The sequence below is a fragment of the Myxocyprinus asiaticus genome, chromosome 27 (genome assembly GCF_019703515.2).
Source record: "Myxocyprinus asiaticus isolate MX2 ecotype Aquarium Trade chromosome 27, UBuf_Myxa_2, whole genome shotgun sequence".
Classification (NCBI taxonomy): Eukaryota; Metazoa; Chordata; class Actinopteri; order Cypriniformes; family Catostomidae; genus Myxocyprinus; species Myxocyprinus asiaticus.
The window spans coordinates 27,901,512-27,925,194 of NC_059370.1; the positions used below are offsets into that span (position 1 = coordinate 27,901,512).

At 38.0% G+C, this 23,683-nt stretch overlaps 1 protein-coding gene across 5 annotated transcripts; it reads left to right on the forward strand.

Annotated features, from left to right (window-relative positions):
- The first annotated feature begins 1,387 nt into the window (after positions 1–1,387).
- LOC127417927 (phosphatidylinositol 3,4,5-trisphosphate 5-phosphatase 2B-like) lies at positions 1,388–21,766 on the forward strand. 5 transcript variants are annotated; one of them, XM_051658194.1, is made up of 27 exons: positions 1,388–2,794; positions 6,070–6,133; positions 7,831–7,969; positions 8,800–8,953; positions 9,162–9,302; positions 9,402–9,486; positions 10,276–10,365; positions 10,485–10,607; positions 10,695–10,809; positions 10,910–11,010; positions 11,088–11,190; positions 11,579–11,775; positions 12,183–12,300; positions 12,434–12,530; positions 13,791–13,929; positions 14,170–14,269; positions 14,414–14,502; positions 14,954–15,035; positions 15,438–15,524; positions 15,875–15,982; positions 16,113–16,201; positions 16,444–16,531; positions 16,700–16,855; positions 19,049–19,130; positions 20,253–21,063; positions 21,185–21,300; positions 21,511–21,766. In XM_051658194.1, the coding sequence occupies exons 1-27, from the start codon at positions 2,658–2,660 to the stop codon at positions 21,602–21,604; spliced, it is 3,705 nt and encodes a 1,234-aa protein (XP_051514154.1). In that variant the 5' UTR covers positions 1,388–2,657; the 3' UTR covers positions 21,605–21,766. The 5 variants fall into 5 exon arrangements, with proteins under 5 accessions (XP_051514154.1, XP_051514155.1, XP_051514156.1 ...); XM_051658195.1 differs by having other exon boundaries at positions 8,818–8,953; XM_051658196.1 differs by lacking the exon at positions 6,070–6,133.
- Positions 21,767–23,683: the final 1,917 nt, after the last annotated feature.

Genomic DNA, 23,683 nt, shown 5'->3' on the forward strand with positions numbered 1-23,683 from the left:
GGCCAGGGGAGTGAGGTTTACACGTACTGCACAGCTATCACGTACCATCTGGCTCCCATTACACTAGCATGATTAACTTGTACACTCAAATGTCTTTGTGCAGTCTATCACCACAATAGTCCCATCACCATCAATGGAGCACCAGTGGAGAGAGTCAGCAGCTTCAAGTTCCTGGGTGTCCACATCACTGAGGAACTCACATGGTCCATCCACACTGAAGTTATTGTGAAGAAGGCTCATCAGCGCCTCTTCTTCCTGAGACGGCTGAGGAAGTTTGGAAGTTCTACACCTGCACTGTAGAGAGCATCCTGACTGACTGCATCTCCGCCTGGTATGGCAATAGCACCGCCCACAACTGCAAAGCACTGCAAAGGGTGGTGCGAACTGCCAGTCACATCATCGGAGGTGAGCTTCCCTCCCTCCAGGACATATATACCAGGCGGTGTGTGAAAAAAGCTCGGAAGATCATCAGAGACTCCAGCCACCCGAGCCATGGGCTGTTCTCACTGCTACCATCAGGCAGGCGGTATCGCAGCATCAGGACCCGCACCAGCCGACTCCATGATAGGTTCTTCCCCCAAGCAATCAGACTTTTGAACTCTTGATCTCCCACGATCAAAATACATCAGCACTGCCCTTTATTACTCTTACTCTTATATCTCACACCGGACTGTCATAAATTATATTATTATTATATTCTCTCTTAACAACTTACAATCAACCGACAGCCTGAATGTCAATACAGTACAATACAACCTACTGTACATTCTATATATACTACTATATATACTTTTTTTTATTTTTATTGAATAATGTGTATCTTTATTATGTGTATTGTATACTGTACAGTGTATGTTATTATTTGTATATTGTTGTAATTATGTGTATATTAGACTTTAAATTGTGCTGTGTTAATTTGATGTTATTGTAAATTGGTATATGTCTCATCACTGTCACGACTGCTATGTTGATCGGAACTGCACCCAAGAATTTCACACACCATTGCACTTGTGTATATGGCTGTGTGACAATAAAAGTGATTTGATTTGATTTGACAATGGTGAGTACTGAAGAGACTACAGCAGGAGTGGAGACTGCCTCAGAAGCTTCTAGGGACTGCTCGACTTCCTTCTTCCAGCAATTTAATAGTGGAAAAACAATGACTTTTTATAGCCCATGCACAAGAAACAGAGATTTGGGGGTGGGGTGAAGAGCTTTATTTGTGTAGTGGAGTGTTTGCAGACATGTGTTTTTTGCTGAGTAGTAAGGGATGGTGAAGTCAAGCAGCTGGAATTAACAGAGGGAAGAAAAAGAGGGCAAGAGTAGGAGGAGAACTGTGAGAGAACAAAACAAGAGACGTAGAGAAAGGGGGATGATCATATCCATATGCTAGAGCTTGTGTTGTTCACTTCCTGGAGAGAGAGAGGAGGACGGAGAGAGGAGAGAGAAAGAGAGAACAAGGAAACCAACAAGGAGGATGAGAAAAACAACTGGAACTGTAGCAGAAAGACCCAGAGAAGCTGAGGCTGTGGAAGTAAGATGAATTGGGAACTGTAGAGACAGACCACTTCAAAGCATGTGATCATTATTTAGTTACAATGTAAAGGTGGTTGTGTATGGGACTGGTTAGAAAGCAAGAACAAGAAACACAAAGACTAATAGAGAGTTCTGAAAGCACTGTGCTCAGGTTCATGCACCAGTGATATAGTGAGGTCACTTAGAGGAATTTACCCAGGTTGGTGTTTTAATTTATTCTCCCCTCTCTCTCTGACATCTGGAGTTGCGCAGCACTTCCTCCGTCTGACCCCCCTTTGGTAGGGGGCCATCCATTTTGATCTTGCATCTGTATGACAACCCTCAGGGGACATTAGCACGTCGTACCTCGGGTACGAGGTTTTTCCGCAATCATCTCTGCATCTGCTACAAATGCTTGTTGTCTTTAGTGGAGTTTGCAGACATCAGCTGAACTTCCCAAAGGGGTGTTGCCTTTGCCTTATAAGGCGAAATCAACCGAGTGGAAAAGTATTTGAATTTGTGGTGGTACTGCTACATTGCCTTCTCACGTCTGCTTAGTCTGGAACTGGTGCTTTGCTCCACTCTTGGTTCCTCTTCTTGGAAGTGTCTGTGCTGAGAATGGTCGTTGGAAAACAATAGCAGCTTTTATCAGTGGGGTGTGTAGCATGCATATGATTGCAGATGAAAATGAAAGTTCTCACAAGTGAGTGCAGCTCACAAAAGGAGGAGGTGACAGATACTGGACCTGGATCTGCCCTCGGGTCAAATACGCATCCTGAGGAGGCCTGTTTTTGAAACACTCTCTGTTCAACATATGCTCATGTGAAGTCAAAAACATTAGATAGTGGAAACAAGGCTCTTGGATGCTGGATCTGACTTTACTTGCTAAGCTTCAAAGAAGGTTGGATGAAATGTGAAAGCATCACACTGAAAAGAGGGGGAGATGTCAGTGTGGACCTCTAATTTTAGTGTCATTGAAGATAACTGGTGGAGACAAAAAACAATATGAGACCGTTTTTGTTTGTGTCCTCTTACCTGGCACATTCTATTCTCTAACTTGGATCAACCACCCAGAAACATCAGTTTTGTCTGTATTCTGGAAATTACAGAGCTGGGACGCTCATTTTTTGTGCTACATCACCATGACAGCAGCATCATGGTATCATCGGGACATCAGTCGCGTGCAAGCAGAAGAGCTGCTGGCTCATGCTGGGAGAGATGGCAGCTTCTTGGTGAGGGACAGCGAGTCTGTACCCGGAGCTTATGCCTTGTGTCTGCTGTGAGTAACACACATACACTACCTTACACAAACATTTTACACCACTTATTTCACCACATTGTGGATACATTACATATCTAATAATGAGTTAAGTGATTAAAAAATTTACTTGTTGATAACTCTGAATATACCAGGCTGAAAAGGCCAGATTAAGCCAGCATTAATGTCCATGCTGGTCCAAGCTGGTTTAAGTTTCTTAGTTCTGGTTTGGAGCCATACTGTTTCTGGTGAAGCTGGTTGACCAAGGAAGTCTTGCTGGTTAAGCTAGTTAAGAAGCCTGGTGCTGGCACCAGCATCCCATGGTAGGGAACAGCATCCAGAGCACAATATATGCTGATTAATGGCAGCAATGCTTTTTTTTTAAAAGTAGGTTATAACTATGTCACCACACCCAGCTTTCTATTCTAATACACCAACATTTTCACATAAATCACTATGGATAATGTAGTTGTTGCCAAAAAGTCAATAAGGTATCATATCATCTCTTCTCTATTGTCTGTTTTTCTGAGATGGATTTTAAAGACATGTGTCTGCCTTCCTCATCAAGTTTCAGCAGAACTTTGGCGTAGACATGACTGAAGCTTAGTATTGTAATATTTTTTTCAGATTGTTTAATTGTACACAATGCAATTGTACATATGTATGTATTATATCTATGCATATGAGCTCCAGGGGAGGAGACACAGTCAAAAGCAGCTCCTCTGGGCCCCACCTTGGTCAACTTTTTTCAGACTTGAGTTTTCCCCTCCTCCTGTCTCTGGCCCCTGTAGGAGGGAATGAGCTCCAGTGACCACACTTCTTCCTCCATTGCGGCTCACAGCCAGACACATTCCTGAAGGCTGAGCACTCCAGCTTGAGCTGCTCTCCCTACTGTCTTTCATTCTCTCTCATTTATTCTGTCTTTTGCTCTGTGTCTACAGACAACCCCAAAACTGTACCCCTGGAAGAAAACATTTAGCACTTTTAGAATAAAAAACATCAATATTCTAATTGGGAATGTGCCAGATTTAGCCAGTTTCTAGGGACAATTTTGTTCCCAAACCATAGCAAAGTATGTGTATGAGTATGCATACTCTTAATTTTATATATATATATATATATATATATATATATATATATATATATATATATATATATCTTATGGAAAGAGGTAATAAATTCTTTAGGATCTTCAGATTCTAATTAAGTTTATTAAATTAACCTATTTGACGTGTATATATATATATATATATATATATATTTTGCTTTGCAGATCCTTGGCATTCTAGCTGTCAGTTTGTTCAAATACTCAGGTGACATTTCACCCCACACTTCCTGTAGCACTTGCCGTGGCTGTCTTGTCGGGCACTTCTCACGCACCTTACTGTCTAGCTGATCCCACAAAAGCTCAATGGGGTTAAGATCCATATCACTCTTTTCAAATTATCTGTTGTCCAATGTCTGTGTTTCTTTGCCCACTTTAACCTTTTCTTTTTGTTTTTATGTTTCAAAAGTGGCTTTTTCTTTGCAATTCTTCCCATAAGGCCTGCACCCCTGAGTCTTCTCTTTACTGTTGTACATGAAACTGAATTTAGAATTTAACGAAGCTGTCAGCTGAGGAAATGTGAGGTGTCTATTTCTCAAACTAGAGACTCTGATGTACTTATCCTCTTGTTAGTTGTACATCTGGCCCTCCACATCTCTTTCTGTCCTTGTTAGAGCCAGTTGTCCTTTGTCTTTGAAGACTGTGGTGTACACCTTTGCATGAAATCTTCTTTGGCAACTTCAAGCATTGTATAGCCTTCATTCCTCAAAACAATGATTGACTGATGAGTTTCTTGAGAAAGCTGTTTCTTTTTTGCCATTTTTGACCTAATATTGACCTTAAGACATGCCAGTCTATTGCAAACTGTGGCAACTCAAAAACAAACACAAAGACAATGTTAAGCTTCATTTAACGAACCAAATAGATTTCAGCAGTGTTTGATATAATGGCAAGTGATTTTCTAGTACCAAATTTGCATGATTACTCAAGGATAAGGTGTTGGAGTGATGGCTGCTAAAAATGGGGCCTGTCTAGATTTATCAAAACATTATTATTATTATTTTTTTTTCAAATAGTGATGGTGATGTTTTTTACATCAGTAATGTCCTGACTATACTTTGTGATCAGTTGAATGCCACTTTGGTGAATTAAAGTACCAATTTCCTTCCGAAACAGCAAAATCTGTACATTATTCCAAACTTTTGGCCGCCAGTATATATATATATATATATTTCTGTAACTGCTGATCTTCTGGGATTTTCACACACAACAGTCTCTATATTTTACACCGAATGGTGCCAAAAACAAAAAACATCCAGTGAGGGGCAGTTCTGTGGACAGAAATGCCTTGTTGATGAGAGAGGTCAACAGAGAATGGCCAGACTGGCTCGAACTGAGAAAGTCTACAGTAACTCAGTTAATTGCTCTGTACAATTGTGGTGAGAAGAACAGTATCTCAGAATGCTATTCTGACATGCAGGTTGGCGCTGTTTTGGTGGCACGAAGGGGACCTACACAATATTAGGCAGGTGGTTTTAATGTTGTGGCTGATCGGTGTATATATATACTTATATATAAAACTGCAGAATTCATTTCTAGAGCATTTTTTACCCCCTCGTTTTGAATTTGGGGGCAATTTTGGTGGCATTTTTGTCCTGAGCCCCTCTGAATCATATATATGGTCTGTACGTTTCTGCTCATTTCCTTTAGAATACCTAGAACTATTGGAACCACTAAACCTAAATATGTCATTACTGAGATCAGTTGAATAGGCTATATCTGGCAGATTGTGTGGCCAAATGAGAGTCACACAATGAGCACAATTTTCTGGTCTATCCACCCTGTGATGGGCACAGAAATATGACACAGATATTAATGTCACGTATGATATATTAAATTTTGATCCATTTTCAGACTTGATCTCCCACAGTTTAAAACACTCGAGGCAAGTGTGCTCACATACAGTAGTTTCATCAAGTCACAGGTACATACACAGGTTGACAGATATTATTTCTGAGAGTGAATTTAATGAAAATAGCTAGAGTTTGATGAAAATATGCCATTGTAAGAACTCTAAGCTCAGCATTAATTGAAATAAACTTATACATGTGTAGAAGAACAGTACACATTTGAAAAAAAAAAAAAAAAAAAGGAGAATAATTGCAGTTAAAATCAGTTTTAACTTTTTTAACTTTAAATGTTATTTTACTGAGTTATCTTGGATTCATCAGTCCATTTGTACTGTCCATAGGTTTCAGCAACATGTTCACACATACCGAATCCTCCCTGATGCAGATGGATTACTGGCTGTGCAGGTGAGGTGAAATAATTTGCTAATCACCAAGAACATTGATGACTAGCTGAAACTTCACATAACATGAGCACCAACACAATGATAACAATTAGATATGTGTCATTTCCATGTTTCTCAGACTTTGCAACAAGCTAAAACTCAAAAAGATATCTCACTTCTGCGGCGATGCAGTTTCATATTGCTTAGTAATCAAGGAGGCCTATAATACTTTGAGAATCCGATAGCATTCCCATTAATCTCAATGGCAACCTGTTACATACCCTGTCAAGTATGCAACCTGCACTCAGTTGCACTCAGTTACCAAATTTTTAAAGTTTTTTAAGCCCATCACCTAAGCTGTAAATGCCACGTGACTAATTTCTTTGGAGTCCCAGGAAAATAATGTCCTGACATGCTGACAACACTTACTGGCTGATGGCTCCACAAGAACATGCACAGTCTCAAGCCTTTTACTAGTGACTGTCCTGAGCTGTGACATCCAACAGAGCAGACAGAAAAAATTAGAAGTCCATTTCACACATTTAAGAGCCCATAGGGCACTGGCACTGCATCTGCTGTTATATACTAAAACACTCTGTTATGGGCTTACATTTAAAAGTGGACTTAATGTTTGTAACTTATCTAAAAGTGAATATACACAAAGAATAATTTTAAGTTTGTGTTGCTTTCTTTTGTAAGACAGGAACATTTACTGAATAGTCTCCCCCTCCAAGTGTCTAATTTCTTTTAATCGCTTTTCAAGAGCTGCACTCTTGGAGGGAAAACATGCTGCTATTTGAATATTTTGGGGGAAATAATTCAAAGTATCGTTGCCAAATGGTTTCATTGACCCTGCTTTGAAAATACAAGTTTCTATAAAAAGACATTCAAAGAGTGGGTTGTTTTATATGTTGTGATGAGGGTTTAACTTTTAAGAAGTGTGTGTGTGTGTGTGTGTGTGTGTGTGTACTTGTGTGTGTGTATGTGTGCCCTTGTTTGCAGAGTGGGTAACTGGCTGTAGTGACTGTTTGCGGTATGTAGAGTTTGGCAGATGCTGGAATGAGGGCATCATAATGTAATTGTACCTTTGGTCCATAAAGAGGAAAAACTGAAATGCTTTGGGAGTTACCCTATCTAGACCATTTCTTGTTGTGGCAAACCAAGCAATTCTGCTTTTTTAGTTTACACAGAATATAGAAACTCAAGTTATTTTTCAATGTTCAAGTTTAATATTTCTGTCTGGTTCCTCTCCGAATTTCTGATACAGTATTTTGTAATTACATAAAGAGTTATTCAATTCTGGGATATGAATTTCAAATCTATCACCTATGAATATAAGCTTTGGGCATCTGTGTGACCACAGAGCCACATGTTGTTTTTAGTGACATATGTGTATATGCGTGTTAACTCACAATTGAATTTTAGGACATACCTCGCAGCTGACAGTTAACAGATGTTAGGTGCAGTATGCTGTTTCTGCCAACAGTCGTCCTTCTTTAATCATTAAATACACCAGTTTCCTGTTATTATGATCATGCCATGATCATCTGTCATGCTCTGATTATCAATGACTGCATTCTTAGTTCAGAATACAACAGCAAAAATTAGTTATACACATTTTAAATATGCTTTTCTGCTGTATTTGATGTCTGTATCTGTTTGGTGTTGTGTGTTTGGGCTTGTGTGTGTGTATGTGTGTGTGTATTTGTTTGTTTGCAGGCTACACAGGGAGTGCAGGTGAACTGTTTCCGTAATCTTGGTGATTTAGTTGCTGGGTATCAGCATCCCCACAAAGGTCTGGTGGCCCCTTTGATTTACCCTGTTGTGTGTGACACAGAGCCCAATGATGAGAGTTCAGGTAAGGTGGAATGATTTAAGTCTGGTAGTTAAAGGAAGAGTTCACCCAAAAATTATAATTTTGATGGAGATATGATGTGAATACATCCATGCAATGCAAGTCAATGGGGTCCAAACTTTCAAGCTCTGAAAAAGACATAAGTGCAGCATGGTGTAATCGAGTGTAACTGAGCATCAAATCATAATTGCGCCTAGGAAATTTCAATGTCAATATTTATAGTGAAAAAGGAGTTACATTTTGGTCTGTTTCTTACCCAAAACCTATTGTATTGCTGTAAAAAAAAACATGTATTACACCACACGAGTCGTATGGATTACCTTTATGCTGCCTTTATGTAATTTTTAAAAGTTTGGACCCCACTGACTTGTATTGTATGGATATTTTCACAACGTATCTCCATCAGAATTGTCGTGTTTGGCAAACCTGTTTAAAACAATCATTATTTTTGCAATTCCGATTGGTGCTGCTATAGAGGCAAAGAAATTACAGACCTCACCATTAAGTATCTGGACCAGTTACCAAAAGGTTTCAGATCATTTGTGCTAAATGTTAGTGATGATTGTGAGGCCTGTAGCAGCCAATAATGTAATAACAGCCATTAATGTAATAACTGCCAATAATGTAATACATTTTTTTTTTTTTTTTTAATAACCCAGCCAATAATGTAAAGCCAGTCAATAATGTAAGAACTTATTACATTATGGGCAAAAAGTTATTGCGTTATTGGTTCAGAAATGTTATTACATTATTGGCTGCTACAAGGACTCTGCGACACTCTTCTATCTACAGGTTGAGACACAACAATTCAAAAATTGTTCAGGCATGTGCAGGTTTTCTTCTTGATACAGATGGTGATGATGAGAAGCCAAGTTCAACATTCGCCTCTCCACCCCGAGCAATGTCCCCTACAGGCCACCCTCCACCTTCCAGTTCAGCAGCTCCTCAATTGCTGCTGCAGAGGCTTGAGGAGCTCAGCCCAACTAGGTACACTCAATCACACACATCCTATGGATCAGTATCAAACACAATAAATAAAAAAACACTGCATTCCAGCTTACCAGTTTGTTTTAGCTGTTCATATACAGAGATTACAACTAATTTCCAAGTATACAACATTTGTGTGTCAGATGTGAATTTGTGTGAAGACTCTATCTCTCCTCACAGCTCAGTATACTCATGTGTAACTCTACAGTGTAGGCTGTGAGATCATTCCATTACTGGATGATTATCTGCATGGTCATGTGTTTATGGACCTGGAAAATGTGAAAAAAGGAGCATCAGGACTGCAACACTTCCAGTGCATCCTCAACCGTGCCTGCAACAGTCTCCACAGGTGCTATTTCTGTAACATTATACATCATTTCACACTATTGGTATTCTTTGAATGAAGAAAAATGACTGTAAAAAGTGTTCCCTGATTTGTTTACCATAGCGAGATTGACCAGACACTGTTCAGTTTGGAGACTTTGGCGAAAGTTTTTGATCATCCTGGTGGCCACCTCACCTCCACTATGCAGGTACAACCTATTAATGTGGTCTTTTTACACAAACTTGTGGCTAATACTGTACAACTTCTTTAGTTTAATTCATTCATGCAACTTTTTCTTGCACGATAAAGAATAGTACTATAGGTAGTACCATGATGTGACTGAAATACAGTAGGAAACATTATTCAAAGGGTTCAACATTATATTAAATATTCTTACAGCAAGGGGATCAGTAGTGGTGCTTGGTAAAGCAAGAATTACTTTTATATTTGCTCATACTTGATGGTTAGGAATTTGAACATGCCCTTAACCCTAAGTATTAAAATTCAGTGTGTAACTTGTTTGTAATACAAACATGAATGATTCCTCATATCATGCAACTTGTTGAGGAGATGTGTGCTTCTTTTACTAAGCAATCTGACTTATGATTTACATTTTACATCTATAAAATGGGTGAAAAAAACCCCATTAGAATTACATTGAAAGTGGGACCCAAGCTATATCTAAGGATCAGAATATCACAGAGTCTTGGGGATGGTCTCTTTTCACTTGGGTCAGTGAACAACTAACTGGCAATGCCTTAGCAACTGCCTAGAACACCCTAGCAACTGCATAGCAATGCGCTAAAACCACTCAGAACACATTAGCAACCACATAGCAACACTCCGATAACCATCCACAACCCTTCCATGGATAAGTAGCACTCTATGAATCTAGTATCAATGCTTTCCATAAAGCAGGTTTGGGGAATGAGTAATGATCTACATTTTTCCCTATACCTCATAAAGCACTTTGTTCTCATTAACTCTTGTCTGTTAGAAAACAGGGAAGAGCCCTGAAGAAAACATGGATAATCTACTTCACAAGCTCACTACTTTATGCAACCTATTGTCTTCCCTGGAGAAAAGGGTAGAGACACACATAACATATGCAAACAGCATACATGTACACACACACTAACATTAATGTTTACAAATGCAAATGCACTGCAGTATTGTCATCCTTTGAACAATAGCATATTTTTGCAGGTTCTCACAGCTTTGCAAGAGGCTGTAACCAGTCACAACTTATCTTTGCAACCAGTGACTCCTCTAGAAGCCATCACAGCTCCAAAAAAACAGGCCAGGCCTAATCCTGTGCACAGCTTTCAGGTAGCACATTAGTGTCTTGCTCAGATTTAAAATATTTAACTATGACAGTGTTTGCATTTATTTGTGTGTATGTTTTTGCTTGTCAAGGTGAAAGATGTCAGGTATGGCAGGCAAAAAGTGTCAGCAGACATAGATGCAGGAGTACTGCTATTTGACAAGAAGTCTGGCTCATTTGGTGTGGAGACTGTCACACACGACAGGAGTGAGTTTTCCGTGCGCTTGTGAAAACATTACATTTTTCACTTTCCATTGTTATCATACAAGGCTAGTAAATGCTTTTGTGTAATGCTTTTATGTTGTAGTTGTGAAGGTGGTAAAGTTTCAGAGAGGTCCTGCCAAGCTGAAGATGGTCGTGGACAGTCATCACAACCCTCCGAGAGAACTGGTCTTTGAGAACATAAAGGTGAGGAGAAAAATTTAAATTTGCTTGCCTAAGAAAATACATCTAAATCTACTTATGTACTGACGTGTCCCCTACAGAAACGAGAAGCCTTCTGTCGGCTGCTGCAGCTTATGAAAGCTGCTCACTCCCAGCAGTCTAAGCTTGACATCATCTCTGTGTTTGTGGGCACCTGGAACATGGGTATCAATATAAACTGTATCATTATGTTTTGAAGTTAAGAAAGATGTTGTTGTTGGATGAATTTGTTATCAGCAGGGGCGCTTTAAGGTACCTCTGGGCCCATAGGCTCGCTGGTCCGCAGAGGCCCCCTTCCAGTTGCTAAGTGCATTGAACAAGCACTATACGGATGCCTTTAACGGTTGCGCACTGTCACCGTGTCAACAACCACTTCTCCCGCTGAAAGAGTTTAAACGCCCTCCTCCCTTGAACATGGATAGGGGAAAATGTGCCCCATGGCCGCGAACTGGGCCCCATGGGAGTTGTATAGCCCATATAAGCCTGTGCGTTAATGCGCCCCTGGTTATCAGCAGCAAAACATTTCACTGCTGTATTTACTTTTTGCCTGCAGGGGGCACCACTCCATCCGGTTCACTGCAGTCCTGGTTTACTTGCTGTGGTCTGGGTCTCACCCCAGATGAGTCCATTGCCTCAGTGCCTCATGATATCTATGCAGTGGGCACTCAGGACAACCCGCAGAGCGAGAGAGAGTGGGCTGATAATATCAGAGCCACACTCTGGAATGCATCCAATATTGACTTTAAACAGGTTGGACATTTTAAATTCTGAAACCCTTATAGCCCAGAACACTTCATGCTTTTGTTATTCTTAAGTCATCACAAATCTCTCTTAAAAGTTCACTTAAAAATTATTTATTGTCAAGCTATTCCAAACCTGTATGACTTTCTTGCATAGAACACAAGATTTTTTATGGAATTTTCTGGGCACTTAGAATGAAAGTGAATGAGGACTGGGGCTGTCAATCTCCAGACTGAAAAAATTATAAAAATAAATACATAAATAAATACAATTAAAAATTTAAAAATTAAAAGGATAATATCTTTTATTTAACTACTATTTAAAAATAATAATACTAATAATAATAATTTCAATGCATTTATTGAGTGTGTCAGAATGGTGAGAGGTAGAGTGTGTTGTTTGTGTTTGTTCTGTAGGTGGCAGTGCAGTCCCTTTGGAATATCAGACTGGCTGTGTTTGTGAAGCCAGAGCATGAAAGATGCATCACTCAAGTAAACACAGCTAGTGTAAAAACTGGCTTAGGAAACACACTTGGTACTTGATCTCTTTTTCCTTTATCCCTCTTAACTCTCCTCCTTCCTGTCTTTCATATGTTGCAGCAAAGCAAAGCTAACAAAATGATAAATCATCATCTGAAGATTCACATGTTTTCTCTTGATGCATACAGGAAATAAGGGTGCAGTAGGTGTTTCTCTCCTCTTTAATGGTACCTCAATGGGCTTTGTGAACTGCCATCTGACTTCTGGTAGTGATAAAGCACTCAGGTATTCACACATCAAAGACAGCCCTCTTACATTACTTATCCTTCTAGTGTGAAACATCCAAATGAAAAATCACAAATGTCTCAATTAATAATAAATGAAGATTGCACTGAGATCAAACAAAGACTTTTGATTGTTTCCTACTTTTCAGATTTTTCTGTTGGGAAGTAATCACATATGTGTTTATGGTTAATCATCAATGTAATCATCTGTATCTCTTTATGTAATCTTATATGGTTTCAAAAGTGGACATAAATATAGCTCAGATTTGCCAATATACCAAAATCTACAAAAAGTCAGAGATTTCATAAACTCAAAACATTTTGCTTAATATAATTTGTTTTTAATAATAGTATCTGGGCTTTTCTTTCAGCAATTATTTTATAGCTCCATACTCGTACTGATGTGAACAATTGTCTGTATTTTTTATTTTCCCAAAGGAGTTTTAGGAGAAACAACTGAGACAGATAAACCACTCCATTAAAAGGGATAGTTCACCCAAAAATGAAAATTCTCTCATCATTTACTCACCCTCACCCTCATACACCAGATGTGTATGACTTTCTTCTGTAGAACACAAATTATGATTTTTAGAAGAATATTTTAACTCTTTTGGTCCATACAATGCAAGTGAATGGTTGCCAAAATTTTGTCGCTCCAAAAAGCACATAAAGGCCTCACAAAGTTAATCAATACGACTCCAGTAGTTGAATCTATGGAGTCAGAAGTGATATGATAGGTGTGGGTGAGAAAAAGATCAATATTTATGTTATTTTTTGCTAGAAATTCTTCTCCCTACCCAGTAGGGGGCGATATGCATGAAGAATGTGAATCACCAAAAAATTAAGAAGAAGAATGTGAAAGTGAACTGTTTCTCACCCACACCTATCATATCACTTCTGAAGACATTTATTTAACCACTGGAGTCTTATAGATTTATTTTATGCTGACTTATGTGATTTCTTTAGCTTCAAAATTTTGCCCCCCATTCACTTGCATTGTATGGACCAAAAGAGCTGAGAATTTCTTCTATTTGAGTTCAACAGATGAAAGAAAGTCATACACATCTGGAATGGCATGAGGGTGAGTAAATAATGAGAGAATTTTCAGTTTTGGATGAACTATCCCTCTCCTTATCTCTGCTCTGTAAGAGCAATGCTTGAGCAATAACCTTTTCCTTAGGGTATCCTTATGGTTGTAGCCGTACTTGTCACCTGAAGTACATGAGAGTGTATTCTGTGTTGTTCCTCTTTCTTCTCTCAGGAGGAACCACAATTTCCAGGACATCCTCAGGCTGTTGTCTCTTGGAGAAAAACAGTTCAGCACTTTTGACATTAGCCTTCGTTTCAGTCATCTCTTCTGGTGTGGAGACCTCAACTACCGCCTGGACCTTGATGCACAAGTCACATAGCTTATCTCAAATTTCTTTCAGTCTAGATATTAGTCATTTCTATATTATAATTGTTTTATTATAATGATTTATATTATTGATTATTATAATTGACACAAACAGTATGTTTCAGTAAAAATATGAAACCGTTTGTTGTCTGAGTGATTAATTTAAAAGTTCTGCATGTCTTTGTGTACTTATATCAGATATCCAAGGCCAAGTGTCTCTGACTTTTGCTCTCTTTTTTTGCAGGACATATTAAAGCATGTTTCCAAGCGAGAATTTGAGGAGCTGATGTGTGCAGACCAATTGACCAGAGAGCGACATAGAAGAAAAGCCTTTTTTAACTTTGGTAAGAACTGCAGGCTGCTTTTTCCCTCCCACGGATACCAGACACAAACATGACAGCAACCGTAGGACAAAAAATAAGTCTTAATAGTCAGTTTATAACTCTGTTTTTAATATTTTACTTGATCTTTGTTTTTGCTCTGTTAAGAGGAGGAGAAGATTTTGTTTCCACCCACCTATCGGTATGAACGTGGTTCTAGAGACTGCTATCTATGGCAGAAGTACAAGTCTAGTGGAGTAAGACTTTCTATTTCATTAATTCTGTCTCTTCTAACATACAAAGGTAAAATGCAGTAACTGGTGTGGATTTTATAGTTACTTCATTTTTCTATGAATCATAGTTGAGCCAAACTCTGTCATGGGAAAAATCATAGTCAAAGTGACCTGGTTTTGGTCATAACTCGATATTGACAAATAATTATATAGTTAATGCATTTGGCCTTTGCGTTGCAATCTGTGTCAGTTTCTAAAATTCCCACTTTCCAATTTTCCATTTTCTCCATTTAGGTGGCATGTTAAACAAGATAATTGATGAATGAGATCTTAATGATTTTGTGACAGCACTGAATATTACAGTTTTATATCTCATCCTTCTTGATTTAGCTAGTGTAACTTTGAAAAAAAAAAAAAACACTTGTATTCACACATACTGTACATGCACACACACAAAATAATTCTAATTTCTTAGATGCAAGTCAATGGGCCTTCATGGTGTGACCGAGTTCTGTGGAAGTCCTACCCAGAATCTCACATTACCTGTACCTCGTATGGTATGTTCAGCCTTATATTTATTCTCATACACAACCTGAATTACATTGAATTCAAACTTTATCAAGCGTATTTGTTTAATTTCCTATTCTCATTAATGTTTCAGAAACTATCAAATCACATGGTAATGAAAGAAGACCAATTGATTTTTGCCTTGCTAATGTCAAATCTAGTCCCTGTAGCAGCCATAACTAGCAGCTATTGTTCAGTGCATAACTGTTCAAGTTCTTCATTACAACTAAAGAGGCTAGAAAAACTAATTTGTTGGTTTGCACTTTAGCTTTAGAGGAGTACATAGGACTCATTTGGAATGAGATGTGTATAGCTCCATTGCACTATAAAGGTTAATAGGTTAAAAGGATAATATACATTTTTAAAATGTATCCTATGGATCTGTTCATCAGGTTGCACAGATGACATCTTCACCAGTGATCACTCTCCTGTTTTTGCTACTTTTGAAGTGGGTGTGATATCACAGTTCACAAGAACAGGTAGGGAAAGTCCTATTCAGTTTTTTTTTTTTTTTTTACTAATAGGGCATTTCATAATAACCTAAGGTTATTATGTTAAATTAGGAGTTGCTATCTATGCATTAAATTAAGGAACCACCATTTCCCTTTGCCACAGAATACTCTTTTCTTGATTTCAAGGCTATCTCATACAGACAGTTACAACCAACAAGAAAGCCTTAAAATGATTTTTACAGAGAAACTCCAATTTGTAGAATAATATTCTATGAAATACAAATCAGTTATTGTATATTATTGAGATGCTATTATATCACAAAGCTATAAAATAAGTATTTGTTAACTGTCACTTAGTGTCACTTTTGTGGGTGCAGATTCAGGTTCAGAGCGAGCCAGCATTGAGCTAGAGGCGATTGAGGCCATAGTGAAAACTGCTAGCAAGGCCAAGTTTTTCATCGAATTCCACTCCCGCTGTCTTGAAGGTATTTTTTGTGCAATAATCAATCAGACTAGTGAGCATGCAATGCCTTATTGCTGGTCTGTTTTCTTTTGAACTGAGAGTTCAAAATGTGACAGTTCTTTTTTGAGACTTTTCCTTTTCATTCTGTATAGAGCCTCACCGTTCTGCAGAGAATGACTCCCAGTGCTGTGAGGTGGCAGGGTTTCTTAAACTTGGCTGGTCTTCTAAGCAGTTCCCCAAGGTTGTGATAGAAATCATTTGACTCATTGTGATTATTTTGCTTTGTCACATACGCTATGTTTAATAAGGACTTTTCACTTTTTGTTGGTGACCATTATTTGTGCACAACACAAGCAGATAGTTGAGGTGTGCTTTGGGATAAAGCTGTGGTTGCCAACTATGTCAAATAAAAGGAAAAAATATGTTTTTGATGATGAATACATTTTTATTTCTCTTTCTCTTTTTACTCCCACATTTTTTCAGCTTCACCCAGTTTCCTCAGATTTAGAGCATCTCCGGGATCAGCACTTGCTATTTTCTGTGAAGTCATGTGATGGCTTTGAGTCATATGGTACATTGCCAAGCTCATTTTGCCTTTTTGAAATAAAATGTCTCTGGAACTCTGGTTTTGTATATACTGTAGAAACCAATACCTCATCATAACTTAAGTACATACCACATCCTCTTTATTGTTGTGTTGAATCAGTGTGGTCATAGTTCCTGTTTTATGCTATTTCAGGTGAGTGCTGTGTGGCTCTTCACTCGGTAACAGATAAATGCTCAGAATCATTTCAGACATGCTTGACTCACAGAGGGGAAGAGATGGGCTCTATTAGAGGACGAATTAGGGTCCATGTACCACCAGACCGCCGAAGGATCCGGGAAAGGATCTATGGTGGGTCATTCAAATACACTTAATTAACGTCATTGGGGTCTTTCTGCCTGCACCACTAAAATGTTGCCCTTGGGCCATATAAATATCACACTGATGCCGTATTCAACTCATTTCAAAGCATTCCATTGCTTTACACAATGCTTAATTTTACTATTAAATTATTTGAAAATTCTATCATCATTTACACATTGCTGAGTTGCAGCTAAAAAAAATTAGAATTGCACCATGCACATTATCATAAAAATTATCACTGTACTCTGGATCTTCCGATGCCGTGTGATCGCTTTGTGTGAAGAACAAATCCAACTTTAAATCTTTTAGCAACTATCAGCGTTTCCATTTGCCAAAACAGTCAGATCCCAACTCGTTCATTTAGACGTTTCAGATTTGCAGCCTGATCAAACGTTACGATAGCTTTAAAGGGATAGTTTACACAAAAATGAAAATTCTATCATTATTTACTCACCCTCATGATATCCCAGGTGTGTATGACTTTCTTTCTTCGCCAGAACACATTTGAAGAAAAATAGACAAATATCTTTGCTCAGTAGGTCCTGCAAGTGAATGGAGATTTCTCTATTTGAAGCTCCACAAATCGTATAAACGTAGCATAAACGTAATCGATAGGGCTCCAGCAGTTAAATTAATGTCTTCTAAAGTGACATAACCGCTTTTGGTGTGAAAAAGATAAATATTTAAGTACTTTTTAACTATAATCCAACACTTCATGTGACGGATTCACGTTGCCATGGATACAGATAAAATATCATGTTCTCCACTCAGTTTAGACATCCAGGATAAGCACACAAGCCATTGTAAGTAAAGAAACAGATCAATACAGATCTACACCAAAACCAGCCAAGATACTGTACAGCGTTCCTCCTTCTCACTTGTAAACAGCACTGCTCTTCTGGCTGTGAATCACTTGTGTCAGTTCACGCGTGTTTCAAATGCCAATGCGATTATGTCACACATGCATACCGCTGCTCACCAGAAGCATGATTTAGAGTTAAAAAAAAGTACTTAAATATCTTTTTCACACCAAAAGTGATCATGTCACTTTAGAAGACATTAATTTAACAGCTGGTGTCGTATGGTTGACATTTATGCTGACTGTCTGTGATTTTTGGAACTTCAAAAGAGAAATCTCCATTCACTTGCATTTTAAGGACCTACTGAGCTAAGATGTTTTTCAGTTTTTCTTCAAATGTGTTCTGGTAAAGAAAGAAAGTCATACACAACTGGGATATCATGAGGGTGAGTAAATAAAGACAGCATTTTCATTTTTGGGTGAACTATCCCTCTAACATCAGTGATGCCTTCAGTTTCACCCTGTAACTCACATGAAGCTGCCTTATGCTTTCAGAAGACTTCAAATGCAGAGTCGGTTGGAATACTTTTATGGTGCTTTATTGTCGTCATTTTTATTTTTTTATTTTCTTTTTTTGTCATCAATAAATTATTGTGACTGTTCATATATCTTCTTGTTAAGTTGTTTATATTGTTGGTTTGCTATATTGTTGTTATATTATTGGCAAGGTTTAGGCATAGGGGTAGGGTTAGGTGTTCAAAAATATATATAAATGTAATATAAATAAAATTACTGTGACTATATTTACCTGCCTGTTATATGCTTTATATTGTTGATAAGTGGTTAGATTTAGGGGTGGGGTTGGGTGATCTAAAATATCAACGTGATAGTATAATATAATTAAATAATAATTAAACTTATATTTTTAAGTGAAATTAAACATTGTGTTTAAAAACACACAATAAATCTGTAGATTGCCTGTGATGGAATTGTCCGAACTAAGGTAAGAATGACATGACAATGACATATTTACAATGCAGGGCAAAAAGTCGCTACGGCAAAGTTTTTTGTCATGAGACCTGGTCACCCACATGGCCTCTATTCACTATCACTTCCTCAAATGCTCCCTGGACACCCTTTGCCCTTCATATTTCTTCCTGTTTTGGTTCCTCTGTAGCTTTGGCTCTGTTTTTGCTTTTCCATCTACCATGGCATCCTCTTTTGTCTCCCTGCTGCCTGATCTTGTCCTGATGCATCCTGAGACCTTCATTGAAACATGATTCTGAATGTGCACTCCCTGAAACCTTTAATGGCTTTGCCTCAGACTTTTACAATATTCATAGTACAGTTTGGCAATAGACATGTCTTTTTGCACATTACAGAGTGGCTCTCTGTTGAGAAGGATGAGAAGGAACTGATGAAGGACCATTTGTTTCCACCCTCCTCCTGTGCATTGCCTGCTCAGTAAGTCAAAAATAAGTCACAAAATATCAAGTCACAAAATAGACACAAACAGACCAAAAAAGTAGTGAATAGTGACTTTATGACTTTATCTTTAGCTATGATTCCATCCAAGTTGCAAATTTAATTTATGCGAAAAACCATATTATCACAAAAACAATGTGCGAATAAAGCCATGTTTCCATCCAAGGGTGTTCAAAAGGATGAAATCGTCACTTCTGGAGAAATTGTAGCCAATGTGAGTGTTTTATTAATAAAATACTGGTGGTTTAGAGCATGCAGACAAAACATTCTGAAGAACTTTGTCTCATGTTTGGGAGCAACAGCGCATCATGCACTTCTGAGCTCTATATATGTGTTCATCCATCCTTATGGAGGCTCAATGCTGGCTCACTCTGAACCTGAATCAAAGGTGACACTTAAGTGAAACAGTTAACAAATACTTATTTTATAGCTTTGTGATATAATAGCATCTCAATAGTATACAATAACTGATTTGTATTTCATAGAATATTATTCTACAAATTGGAGTTTCTCTGTAAAAATCATTTTAAGGCTTTCTTGTTGGTTGTAACTGTCTGTATCAAGATATTTTTCAAAAGTGTCAACAATCCTTCTGTTTCATACAGTTCAAGTTTGTTTTCGACTTATTTGCTCTGCAAAATCTTTGTAGGCTTTGGATTTTCTAGACACCGTTATTTCAGGATGACCAGAGAAACATTTCAGATGCGATGATTGGCCCGCTGGTTAGTCCAGTATTGAAGGAGTTATTCAGTCACATGACCTTTTTGATGTGCATCTTTTCTTCCTAACAAATTCAATAGGAGTTTATTCGGTAAATGTGTTTCCATCATAGTTTATGCACATTTCATCTTATCAAATAAAACATTTATGAATGCAAATTCATGTGCATTTTGGAGATTTATTCGCATCTTAGTGTTTCCATCCAGCGGTTTTTTTGTGATATCTCAAAATACGCATAAAAAAAGTTTATGGAAACATAGCTTATGATAAATTATTTTCATTCATATCCTAAATCAGATGTCCTTGTACTTATGTTCTGCTAACTTTTCACACTGGAAATTTAGCTTCCTGACTTGGACCTACTTTTTGTTCCCACTGCAGAGCTCCATCAGTCTCACACACCACAGCCCCAAACAGCTACACCAATCCTGCTTACTTTATCTTTGAGGGGGTGCCTGTGTTGCGGAGGGTGGAAGAGATTCCCTCGCCCTGCAAGGAGTCCCAAGAAGTGTGGGCTGAAGACACTGTGATAAAGCTCCCTAGAGTGACAGGAGGCTACAGCCATGGCAAAAGGTCTGCTCTGAGGTCAGACTTCACAGAGATTGAGATTCCTGGCTCTCTAGCACCCAACAAACCTTTTTGTGAGAGTTCAAGTGAATTGCCATTGCCTGCTTCCTCTTATCAGCTTTTTCCTGAACCAGATGTCCCTAATACATCGCAAAACCAGAGACAGGGCACTTCCTCAAAACAATACTTACAGTTACAGTCCCTTAAGAACAGTATGACACAGAATTCAGTATTATCAGTAAAAAAACTCACAAATTCTTCTTATATGAACCATTCAATTTTTTCCCGGGAAATACAGATGCCACTAAAGGAAAAAGTCCAAAAGGACTATCACAGGCTCCATGAAGGCCAGCCCAAGCCAATGAGAAAAGGTCCAAAGCTCTACCCAAATATTTCCACTAGGGTTCCAATCCGTGAATCCTCAGCTCCCTGGGTAATTGAGCAGCTAACTGCAGCTTCAGGAGACAACTCACTTACAGCCCTTCAAATTGCAAAATCACTAAGTGAGGTGGATTTTCAACCCGTAGATAGGAAATACCATTTTCATCAAATTTCATCTCAGCAAAAGCATCATGGGTATGATTATGGTTTAGCTAATGAGAGAAACTACTGTTGGGAGAAAGAGGTGAGTTGGCACTTTCTATGTTACAATGCAGAATATTGTATATATGGACTTTAGGGTTAGAATTGGTAATGACATGATTAATTTTAGCTTTGATGAAAACAAAGGGGATGTTTGTCGACAGGTTTCTGTCTTGCATGGAGCCCCAGAAACAGTGCGAGAGCTGCTTAGTACTCTTGGTCTGCAGCGCTACACTCTGGGCCTCGCCCACAATGGCTGGGATGATCTTGATTACTTCAGGTGAGGATGATGTGCTGAGGGGAACAGATGATCTGAGATGGTCTGTCTTCAGCCTGTGCATTTCACAGTTCTTTCACGGTTATGCTTTTCAGAGACTGATTCAAAGCAGTGAAGGCGCTCTGTAAAAAGAAAAAAAAAAGTGCTCAAAAGTGCCCTACATGTGTCCCAGTAATATAAAAAGTGAAAGGTGTGTTCTCTGGTCTTGTGTAGTGGTATTACCGAGGAGGAGCTGTGTGCAGCAGGTGTGTCCAACCCATCTCACCGACGAAGAATCTTGGAGAACCTGCCCAAGATTTGGGACTGAACACAGAGACTGGTTCACTATCAGGTTATAATGTATTGTTCAGGAGATTTTTTATGAATGATGAGATAAAATTTTGCCTCAATTATTTTTTTTCTTGCTCGATTTCAAAAGTTTACATTTCATTTGTCATTTCATTTGTAATAAAGTTGTATGCTGTATTAATTCATGGCAGACTCGTGGATATGTATTATCTTTTAAATGTGCAAAAATAAAATGTTTGCTGAAGGAGTCAGTTGGATTTTCCACAGGAATTTAATACAGATAGAAAAATGTCCTTCTATTTGCTTTTCCTTTATATAAAACTATAAAACTCTCAAGACTATTTGAGTTGCTTTCTCTTTTATGATGTTAACATGACCATAAGTGGATTCACCCCCCTCCCCATAGTTTGTCCAGATCCACTTTTGGGTCAAATAGTACTTTATTACTTTAATTTATACACTACCGTTCAAAAGTTTGGGGTCACTTGCCTGAAATGTTTCTCATGATCTTAAAAACCTTTTGATCTGAAGGTGTATGCTGAAATGTTTGAAATTAGTTTTGTAGACAAAAATATAATTGTGACACCATATTAATTTATTTAATTAGAAAACAAATTGTATTTAATTAAAAAAAAAAGTTTTTGAAATGGATGACTTGGACCGAATAATTAAGAAAAGCAGCCACTAAGTGCCCAGCATATAGATGGGAACTCCTTCAATACTGTTTAAAAAGCATCCCAGGGTGATACCTCAAGAAGTTGGTTTAGAAAATGCCAAGAGTACATTTCTGCAAAATCTAGGCAAAGTGTGGCCACTTTTGAATATAACATAGTTTTGATTTATTTTGGATTTTTTTAGTCACAACATAATTCCCATATTTCCATTTCTATTATTCCATAGTTGTGATGACTTTACTATTATTCTAAAATGTGAAAAAATAAGAAATTAAATAAAGAATGAGTAAGTGACCCTAAACTTTTGAACGGTAGTGTTTATTGTATTTACATTGTTATTTAATGCTTACTTTAGATCATTGTGATGGTTTTATAAAGTCACAGAAAAAGAGCAATGTTTAACCATTCATGATCACTGAAAAATACAAAGGGTGATCTTGAAGGAAACGTTCAGTCGTCTTTCGGATAGAGCTGCCTCTCTCTGACATAAAAAAATTAAGTCTGGAATGGTTGTGATTACTTGGATAGATCGATAGATAGCTTGATCAATAGATAGACAGATAGTGACAAAAAGTTGGAGAAAGGTCAGCATAAGTTACTCATTACCAAGTGTGCCAACACATCCTTGTGTGCTACAATGTATCTCACTTTTTATTTGCTCTTAAAATAGTGCTGTTATTGGGTTTTTTTTTTTTTTCCTGACTTTGCATCTTAGCCTTATAGTAATCAAAGAAAGCAGGTGGAGAGCAGATGTGTGTTATGCATGGTCTTGCCTAAACTGTCAGTCAAAAGATTATGTGGGCCACAAGAGTGATACTGAGCAATTTCCCACTCGTATTCTTGTACAATTTGCACAATTTCCCAGAACTGCCCCTCTGCCTAGCCATCAGGTCAGCAATAGTAATGAAACTTATCCCCCCAGCATGTACACAACTGATTTTTTATTCCATGACATATCATAAATTGTAATTTAATATGCCTTTATTATAACATGGTGTATAAGCCATATATAATTGCTGAATTATATAGTTGAATGAGTTTGAAAACTACATCACTAATTGTTCAGCCTGCATGGAACATGCAGTTTATAGACATTTAGAGTACTAAGTGTGGATTTTCATAAGACATTTGCTCTTCTGTGTTAGCCCTCGACTTCCCTAAACAAACAGTGATCATAGTTTGTACTATGCTCACCTACCAGTACAATTTACCTCGCTCTGTAATCTGAATGGGTGCAATATAAATGTGTGTGTCTCTCAGATTGTTTATGAGTGTAATGTATATTGCTGAAGAATCAGTTCCGGCAAGTGAGTGTTAACTGCTGTGTGATAAGGTCTCCTCTCCGGGGAAGACGTATACTACCAACCTCTCATTGGTTGAATGGCACTGTTTTAAAATTTTCTTTATTAATTTTAAACAAATAT